At 36.2% G+C, this 10,889-nt stretch overlaps 1 protein-coding gene across 1 annotated transcript; it reads left to right on the plus strand.

Annotated features, from left to right (window-relative positions):
• Positions 1-1,179, plus strand: LOC140986369 (chalcone--flavanone isomerase). Its single transcript, XM_073454583.1, has 4 exons — positions 1-180; positions 251-409; positions 490-713; positions 802-1,179. Exons 1-4 carry the CDS (start codon positions 87-89, stop codon positions 976-978), a joined length of 654 nt encoding a protein of 217 aa, XP_073310684.1. The 5' UTR covers positions 1-86; the 3' UTR covers positions 979-1,179.
• The last annotated feature ends 9,710 nt before the right edge of the window (positions 1,180-10,889 follow it).

Below are 10,889 nucleotides of genomic sequence, written 5' to 3' on the forward strand. Positions count from 1 at the left end.
ATAATTTCATACCAACCATCAAATCCAGTAGGGTAGCTTACCGCATTTTTGTTACTCAAAACAGTTAAGCGTGCGGTGGGGAGGCAATGTCTATCACCAAGCTACAGATCGAGTCTTGCGAGTTCCCATCGGTGGTGAAGCCGCCGGGATCCACCAAGACGTTCTTCCTCGGCGGCGCAGGTGAGTGGTGCTTCTTATTTCATGAATTTTTCATGTTAATTGTCATAAGATCGGCGATGAATCGGTGCAGGGGCGAGAGGGTTGGAAATTGAGGGGAAGTTCATCAAGATCACCGCTATCGGTGTGTACCTCGAGGAAAACGCCGTTACTGCGCTCGCCGACAAGTGGAAGGGCAAGAGCGCCCAAGAGTTGACGGATTCTCTCGAATTTTTTATGGACATCGTGACTGGTGATCTTCGCTCTTTTTTCTTGATCTCAAACGATGTGCTGTTACTTGTTCTCCGTCTCTCACGTCTGCATATTTTATAGGTCCCTTCGAGAAATTCACGCAGGTGAGGATGATCTTGCCATTAACTGGTCAGAAGTACTCGGAGAAGGTGGTAGAGAACTGCGTTGCATACTGGAAAGCAATCGGAACCTTCAGCGACGCAGAGTCTGAAGCATCCAGCAAGTTTCTGGAGATTTTCAAGAACGAAAGCTTCCCACCTGGGGCATCCATCTGCTTCACCCAATCACCTCGAGGATCACTGTGGGTAAGTGTGTTCTGGACAGAAACAAGATAGATTAAGTCTGTCTTGCAACAAATTTATGTCTTAATAGGCTGCAATTGCCCACTTGTAGATCAGTTTCTCCAAAGACGGTAGCTTACCCGAGAAAGAGAATGCGGTGATAGAAAACAAACAACTGTCGGAAGCGGTGTTGGAAACGATCATTGGCAAGCATGGCGTTTCTCCTGAGGCAAAGCAGAGTTTGGGCGCAAGGATATCGGAGGTGTTGAAAGCATCTTCAATCGAATAGGCTCGACAGCAGGGCAATGTTGTTGTGATAAATAAGTCTCTTAGTGGTGTCTCCTCTGTTTTGTGTTTTTAAGGAGACTAGTTAATCTTATCATCGGTCGGTGGATTTGATATCCTTAAAGCAGTTTCAAGTCTTGTAGTCTCACAATGAAATGGCTATTCAAACGTGAGACAGAAATTCCAAATTTACTTTTGTTTGAAATAGTGCCTCAGCAAGTTCTACAGAGCACATATGTGCCCAGAATTTTTTAACCAAAAAAAAAAAGGCATACCAGTTAAAATCATAGTTACTATACATGTTCATGGAGTCTCAAAAATTTCTCATTAACAAGTTCAATATTTTTTATATTTAACTCATTCTTCCGATTCCGTACAAAAGATATTCAGTCCATTATAATAGAAGTTAAAAGATGATATTTATACGCATCGTATCTTTTATATGAACATCCCATAAGATTTGAAAAACGACAAAAGACATCCATAATGTAATCTTATATCTTCATCTTTATGCAAGAAATTGAAACTTATAATGAGAAGTCATCTCTGGTATCAACATACAATCTTATGCAAAATGATTTGATATACAAAAGAAAAAATATCAAACCATCATTTTTCAATATCAGGATAAGTAATCTTATGCAAAATGATTTGATATACAAAAGAAAAAAATATCAAACCATCATTTCTCAATATCAGGATAAGTGTTTTAGTCGTAGAGACCAATCCATTGGACTTATGATATCTAGAGATTTTTTTCGAGGCACGACAAAACAAATATGTTATCCCTATAAGTTTAGGCATCAAATGCAAAATAAAAATGAAATAAAAATATTCATCACTATTAAGGTACCAACAACTTCCCCACACATCGAATTAGAGGAACCATCAATGATAATGTTTTCAAGTACATTAATAGTTGCATCATTCATAACTATCAAGCTCCCAATAAAACAAAATGGGAGCTCCAATGAGTGGTTCATGCTCGATGCAAAGTACCAATATGATTAACTCATCGCCCAATCTCGCGTTCACCAGCAACAACAGAACGTGGAATTTCATTAACTTGAGCAGATTGTAACTCGGCATTTCTCTTGTGAGAAGATGTAACAAGATTGACAATAATCATAAGATTTGACAAGAAAATCCATATATAGATCTATTTTGCTGTCACTATAACTAATGCTAGATGGAGTCGATGAGCAAAGCAACACACATAATATACATAGAGTTAATCTTTAAGAAATAAAGTTTGCAATCCATTAAAAATATCGTATATATTTTTAGCACCATCATACCCTTGATCTTGCATATCTTGAATTTCTAGATCATAACTAGTGAGGACATCACATGAACATGCACGATTTAGAAAAAACGCTCCTGCAAGAAACCATGAACATCAACAAATATCAAAATTATAGTTATCTGTTCTTTATTAGATACATTATTCGGTTCATCCACCAAAATACAAAACTTTGAATCTCAAACTTCATCATAGATTTTATTTCTGACTCTATTACCAATAATATGTAAGATTTCTTTTTGAACTTTCTAGTGAGGTATATTTTACATTTATCGGAGCCTTATCTAAGATAACATCACCAATACTAGTATTCTATTTCCCAAAAAGTTGTAACATTTCAATGAAATTATTATGATTTTGGGAAATGAAAATTCATCAAGACCTCTTAATCCGCATGGCCAATGGACGCTTTCAATTGTTGTTGCAAGTCCTAATCGATTTTTTTGAACATGTTCAGAATATTCTTGATTTATAACTTTATCTATATGTCGAGTTACACTCATCAAATAAACAATAAATTTTTATGCGCCAAGTTAGAACTTCTCATGTAAAACAAAAAGACACACTTAGCTCCATCATTAACGTGTTTCCAATTTCTAAACCCTTCATCTATAAATTTAGATTTTTGTGCTTCACATAATTCAAAAAGATATAACGGAAAACAAAATATTGCATTCTTCGAAAGAGAGTACTTTAACCACCGAAAATTTTTAAACCATGTATATTGAAATCTACATTGTTGCTTTCTTGATTCAGACCGTAGGTGTGTTGACAATTTAGATTGATATGGCCTCATTTCGATATAAGCGTGTTGTTGAAAACCAAATTCTGGATTCTGGAGTTTGACAAACTGATCAACCAACTGATACGCGTAAGTACATTCAACAAATGGACTTTATAACTGAAATCAGCTAACTGATCAGTTGGAAACTGATTTATGCTATAGCACCCTTCAACTGAACATGTCTCGGGAAAGAATGATCAACCGACAAAGAGACATAGAAGATTGCAACGCCGCACTTAAATCAATACAGCTTAGAACAACGCATTTCGGCGAAAGCAGTTAAGACGCCGCATCACAATAAATGAAGGAAACAATATCCAAGGAATAATCAAGTAAAAAATTAACGGATACAAAGATTCAAATTCATCTCAAGTTACCGTTGGAAAGGAAGCATATAAATAAGTGAACAAAGCAGCTGAGAAGAAGAATCATCAACGCATTATTGAAGCTTGCTGTTACGCTGCTAAAATCACAATTCATAGCTCACGTATATCAGATATATCAGTAGCATCTAAAACTACACTTTGAGCGTGTTAGCACTTTGTAATTCAATCAAGAATATATCAGTTGTGCTAAGATCAGTCACGAACTGATAAAAGCTGTTGTATGCTAAGAGTTTCAGTTTTGGCAGTGTTAAGTCCAAACTGAAGTGGGTCAGTACAAGTCTTGTATTCGATCAAAGTCTTTTAGTGGAAATCCTATCCTTGAGATAGAAGGGGTGACGTAGGAGTGATTGAAATCTCCGAACATCCAGAAACAATCCTTGCGTACTTTATTTCAGTTTTGTATTCTATCTTTCAGTCAGTTATTTTCCGCAACTACTCTTAGTTTAACTGATTGTCATTGACCAACAAGATTCCGAGAATCAGTTTGTCACCAAACTGAATTCAAAATTCGAAAAGATTCATTTTAATTGTGAGTGTTTATTCAACCCCCCATTCTAAACACTCTTGATACGTTAATCGATGCTATCAAGTGGTATCAGATCAGTTGAATCTTGTTCTTGAATACTTTTGATCTATAAACTTGCTAGCATGACTTCATTCAACAAAATCCCTGTGTTCTCCAGAGAAGAATTTGATGATTGGAAAATCAGAATGCAGGCTCATTTAGCTGCACAAGATGATGACATGTGGTATGACGTAATTGATGGACCCATGAAGATTCTGAAACTAATACAGCAGTTGCCATAACAGAAGGGGCACCACAAAGAATAGAAAAGCCCAGAGAAGAATGGACATCTGAAGATAAAAAAAAAGCCAATCTTGATAATGTGGCTAAAGACATTTTGTACAAGACGCTGGACAAAATAACTTTCAGCAAAATAAAGATGTGTAAGACAGCCAAAGAAATTTGGGAAAAGCTGATCCAGCTTTGTGAAGAAAATGATCAAACCAAGGAAAATAAACTTTCAGTTGCAGTTCAGAAGTTTGATAATATCAAAATGATAGCAGGAGAATCAATGCACGAGTATGATGAAAGAGTAAGCAGTATCATCAATGAGTTAAATGCACTTGGAAAAGTGTATACAAACAAAGAGGTTGCACTGAAGGTAATGAGAGGTCTTCCCAAAGAATGGGATGTCAAAACTATGGCAATGAGAGAATCCAAAGACCTGAACCAGATTGAACTTCATGATCTATTTGCTGATCTTAAAGCTTATGAGTTCGAACTGCAAACCAGAGAAGGAGAACCATCCACACCAGCAGCCACAACTGCTCTAGCTGCTGTCAGAACAGAACCAACTAGTTCAGTTGAGGAATCTGCTGATCAGTTAAGCAATGATGCTATGTCTTCATCAAAAAGTTTGGAAGGTTCATGAGAAAGAATCAAGGAAACTTTCAGAAGTCATACCAAGGAAACAACTCCAAAGATGAAACAAATGCTTGTTACAATTGTGGCAAATCAGGTCACTTCATTGCTGACTGTCCTAAACCCAAGAAGGACAGTCAAGGCTCAACTGATAGAAGAAAGAAATCATATGAGAACAAAAGAAAACCCAAGGATGATAAGAAGTCCTTCAGAAAGAAACATGAGGTACTCTTAGCCGAACAAAGCAAATCTAAATGGGCAGAAACTGACAGTGAGGAGTCAAAACCAGAAAGCTCATGCAGCTCTAGTGATGATGAGGAAGACAAGTGCTTGATGGCTAATGATGCAGAAGAAGAATCATCTAGTTAACATGTATTTGATTTCAGCTCAACTGATTTTACACGAGAAGAACTCATTCTAACACTACATGATATGGTAAATAAATATCAAAAGCTTGAATCATTATTCAAAAAAAACAAAGCAAAGCAAACTGATCCCAGAGACAATAAAACCAAAACTGATGAATCAGTTGACGGGTTGAGTCTGAAAAGGGAAATTGCTGAGTTAAAAGCAGAAAGAAACAAAGATCAGTTATTAATCCAAAAGTTGATGCTTGAAAACTCAAAACAGACTGAGCTCATTCAATCTTGGAACAAGTCATCTATTGCACTAAATGAAATGCAGAATTCACAAAAATCAGTTTCTGATAAAACTGGTTTAGGGTTCAACACTCAAGGAGAAATGTGTCCAAATGACACTCAACCAAAGCTAAAAATAGACAAAGGGAAATATATTCACTTTGTTAAATCAGCAGTAGTACAAGAACAAATTGAGCCTAGTAAGCTGATTGAGCAACCTACTGTAAATATGAACAAGGCTAGAAGATATGGGATTGGTTATAGTCAAAAATCCTCAACTGATTCACAAAGTCAGTCATCACAAAGGTTTCACAAAAACTATTCAAATAGCTACTTCAATTACTACAACTGCAAGCCAGTTCAGAAGAGATACAGACTAAACAATCACTTGAATAAACCTAAAATACATAATGTATCATCTGTACACTACACACCATGCTCACAAAAGCCGAGAAAAACAATTTGGAATACAACTACTGGAAAGTCTGTTAGACTAATCCAAGTGCGGGTTCCTAAGGGACTAATCAGCTCAGGACCCAAATAAGTATGGGTACCAAGTTTTATTATGTGTGTGATTGCAGATAACAGGTACAAACAAGAACTCAATATGGTATTTGGACAGTGGATGTTCGCGACACATGACAGGAGATGCAAGTGTGCTATCTCAACTGACCAAATACAGTGGTCCAAACATCAGTTTCGGAGACAATTTCAAAGGTAGAACTGTGGGTAAGGGTAAGCTTATCCATGGTAACTTTACTTTTAAATATGTTCTATTAGTAGAAAACCTGAAGTATAACTTGATTAGTATCAGTCAGTTATGCGACAGTGGATTCTCAGTACAATTTGACAAAAATTCATGTTCAGTCAAAACTTCAACTGATGAAATCATACTCACTGGCAAACGTTGTGGAAACACATATAAAGTCAGTTGGACTGATCAATCTTATGCACCAGTTTGTTTTATTGCTTCCAAGTCATCAAAAAACTGGTTGTGGCATAAGAGACTAAATCATTTAAACTTTAAAACATTGCCTATCTGAGTAAACTGTAACTGGTTTGCCCAAAATAGATTTTTCAAAAGAAAAACTTTGCTCAGCATGTCAGTATGGTAAACAAGTACGATCCTCTTTTAAAAACAAGGGTTGTAAATCTTCATCCCGATGCTTAGAACTGTTGCACATGGATCTTTTTGGTCCTATACCAGTCATGAGCTTAGGGGGAATGAAATACATCTTGGTGGTCGTAGATGACTTTTCAAGATTTACTTGGGTTATTTTTCTCAAATCTAAGGACCATACTGCTTCACAACTGATAAAGCTCTTCAAAAGACTTTTAAATGAAAAATCAGTTGGAATTGATCGAATCAGATCTGATCGAAGAACTGAATTCATCAATCAAACTCTTTCAAATTTTCTAGAAAATGCTGGAATTAAGCATGAGCTCTCAGCAGCCAGAACTCCTGAGCAAAATGGTGTAGCTGAGAGAAGAAATCGGACCCTTAAAGAAGCTGCTAGAACAATGCTTGCTGATTCTGGTATTTCTCAAAGGTTTTGGCAGAGGCAGTAAACACTGCGTGTTATACTCAGAACAGATCAATGATTAATAAGAATTATATGAAAACACCATATGAGATCTGGCATGGAAGAAAAAGTATAATTACTTATTTCAAAATATTCGACTGCAGATGTTTTATCCTTGATAATGGTAAAAATTATTTAAAAGCGTTTGATACTAAATCTGCAGAGAGAATATTTCTTGGATACTCATCAGTTAGTATAGCCTATAGAGTCTTCAACAAGAAAACCCTAAAAATGTTGAAGAATCAGCTCATGTTGATTTCGATGAAACTGAACTACCTGATAAGCCCACTGATCAAGTTGAGCTAGCTGATCGATTTACAGATATCAGTTTGAAAGATGATAGCAAAAATGAAAGTCACAGCAATCAAAACAGATTTCAAACACCTGAACCAGAAGTACTGGACCAATCAGATGTACATAACGTCGTTGCTGATGATCAGTTGATAGAGCATAATGATAACACTCAAATACCAGTTGACGAAGCACCAACTGAGACTGAAAATTGTGTTCAGTTACCAACTGAAGAAATTGCTGATACAACAAATACTGAGTACAGATGGAAAAAATAACACCCACCTGAACTGGTAATAGGAAATCCATCAGATCCAGTAAGAACTCGAAATCAAATGCTAAATTAATTTATCCATTCAGCATTTGTTTCACAACTAGAACCGAAGAAAACTGATGAAGCTCTTGCTGATCCTAACTGGGTAAATGCAATGCAAGAAGAGCTAAATCAGTTCACTCATAACAATGTCTGGAACTTAGTTCCAAGACCAATTTCAAAAACTATTATAGGTACAAAATGGGTGTACAGGAACAAACTGAATGAAGACGGCTCAGTTGTACGCAACAAAGCAAGACTTGTGGCACAAGGATATAGGCAAGAAGAAGGAATTGACTATGATGAAACTTATGCACCAGTTGCAAGATTGGAGGCAATAAGAATCTTTCTTGCTTCTGCATCACACAAGAACTTCAAAGTATACCAAATGGATGTGAAGAGTGCTTTCTTAAATGGTCAGCTGCAGGAAGAAGTAAATGTTGAACAACCTCCAGGTTTTGTAAATCATAGTTTACCTGATTATGTTTATCATTTGAACAAAGCCCTGTATGGTCTTAAACAAGCTCCCAGAGCTTGGTATGAAACCCTTTCAAAATTTCTAACTGATCATGATTTTTCCGTAGGATCAGTTGATAAGACTTTGTTTAAATTTTCTAAAAATAATCATATCTTACTTGTTCAAATTTATGTTGATGACATTATATTTGGGTCAACTAAACCCAAATTATGCGAAAAATTTGCTAAGTTAATGCATGACAAGTTTGAAATGAGCATGATGGGTGAACTGACATTCTTTCTTGGACTGCAAGTGAAGCAACTGGAGACTGTTATATTCATCAGTCAGACTAAATATACAAAGGAATTGCTAAAGAAATTTGGAATGGAATCATGTTCAGCTGCAACCACTCCCATGAGCTCATCAGTTAAAATGGACACTGATCAAGGGGGAATATCAGTTGAGGCGACGCTGTACCGAGGTTTAATAGGTTCATTATTATACCTAACTGCTAGTCGTCCTGATATTGTTTTTGCAGTTTGTATGTGTGCCAGATTTCAAGCAAATCCTAAGCAATCACATTTCTCAGCTGCCAAAAGAATTTTGAAATATCTTAAGGGCACACAAAATGTCGGATTATGGTATCCTAAAGATTCTTCTTTCAATTTAGTTGGATATTCAGATGCAGATTATGCAGGATGTAAGCTAGATCGTAAAAGCACAAGTGGATCATGTCAGTTTCTTGGAGACCGACTGATTTCTTGGTTCAGCAAGAAGCAGACATCTATAGCTACCTCAACAACTGAAGCAGAATATCTAGCTGCTGGTAGTTGCTGTGCACAACTGATCTGGATCCAGCAACAACTGAGAGATTATGGAGTAATTACAAATGAATCGCCCATATTTTGTGACAATACGAGCACAATTGCCATTACCTATAATCCAGTTCTTCACTCAAGGACAAAGCATATAGATGTCAGACACCACTTCATTAGAGATCATGCTTTGAAGAAGGACATTCGACTGGAGTATATATCAACTGAGCAACAAGCAGCTGACATCTTCACCAAACCATTACCCGAGACTAAGTTTTCTTACTTTCGCAATATTCTTGGTTTAATTGATTTATCATAAGAAAGTTGTTAATGTTACTTTACTAATGAAATTGTCTGCAGAAAATAAGGACACAACAATAAACTGAAAATGATATGTTATTAAGAATAGAAACGATTCCATCTTACAGTAGACAATTCAGAACCAACTGAATCCTGCCATTCTGTAATAAAATTGTTCAATTCATAAATTCGGATTCTAGAGAATGATTTAGTTATAGAAATCTTCTTAATCACATACCACTCCTTCCACAGCATTGCTTGTAACATAACCTTGTCATCGACAAGCTCTGTAACATGTCTGACTTCAAATCGTTCCAAGTATCTTCTGGCTGTTGCTGCTTGAACTCGAGAAGGAGTCGCACCACTACTACTTTTTCTCTGCAACTCATGAATTTTGAACCATGTTGACACCACCTTTTTCAAGACATATTCTTCCATCTTCTTCTTCAACTCTTCTAGATAAGCACTTGTTTCTTCAGTAACGTGAACATGCGAACTACTACAAGCATTGGAAATATCTGAATCTGCCATGTTTAAATGATATTATCTCACAACTCACTGCTATTATCTTATTTATAGACAGATGACATTTAATGTCAAAGAAGTTGAAGAGTCTCAAGCCAACAAAGCTTTTTCTCAATTACCCAAGCTTCTTATCTATCAGTTGCTTATTTGATATCAGTTTGTTAATTACTAGTTGATTTATTTTTTCAACTGATATCAGTCTGGTTTTTTAAATCTTAACTGATTTCAATTTACAATCAACTAATATTAGTTCTTTAACAGTTCATTTGTTCAGTTAGTAATTCATTTACAACAACTAATGAAACTGCCAATTTGCAGGAAAGAAAAAGACAAAATTAACTCAGATAAATATTTTATTCAAGCATAAACATTAGCTCGCATTACAGCATAATATTTTTCCTCTACATCAATTATCCACATCTTCAACCAAGTGGATAAAGGTGGAGTGGACGTCTTGGCAAAGCTGTGTGAATAAGCTATGCGCCTCAGGATCTTCAATTCCTTCCGGAGCATCAGCTGATGACTATGACCATCCTTAAAGACGTCAATCCACTCAGTTATGTGCAAGTGCTCCCGCACCTTCCTCAGCTCTGCCACCCATTCAGGAGTGGTAGCCTCTCCAGTGTTATACAAGAACTCAAGTTCTTGTAACTTCTCCCAGTACTGAAGATTCTCATAGAAGACTTCATCTTCTATCTCAGCCTTCCTGGCCTCCAGAGAAAACGGCGAAGCACTCGAGCTACTCGCACCAGCCATTTCTTTTATCTTAAATATTTTACTAATATGACTGAAACTAACTGTGTTACTTCTATTTATAGCCGAGAGTTATGGAAGCTGAAGGGCCGTGCACGTTCCAGCAAACAATAAATTCCTTAAACTTTAAATTTATTTTTATCGTCATTTTTAATTATTTTGCGCACCGATTAAGGGAGAATATCAGTTTTTGAAAATGTTAACTGAGATGACAATTGTTTGTGAATTCTCAACTGAAATGAATCAATATCCCAACTGATTGTTCAGCTGGATATTTTACAAATCTTCTCGTATAAGTTAACAAATTAAAAAACTTATTATATTCCAAATCAACTAACGTG

The sequence above is a fragment of the Primulina huaijiensis genome, chromosome 10 (genome assembly GCF_012295235.1).
Source record: "Primulina huaijiensis isolate GDHJ02 chromosome 10, ASM1229523v2, whole genome shotgun sequence".
Lineage (NCBI taxonomy): Eukaryota > Viridiplantae > Streptophyta > Magnoliopsida > Lamiales > Gesneriaceae > Primulina > Primulina huaijiensis.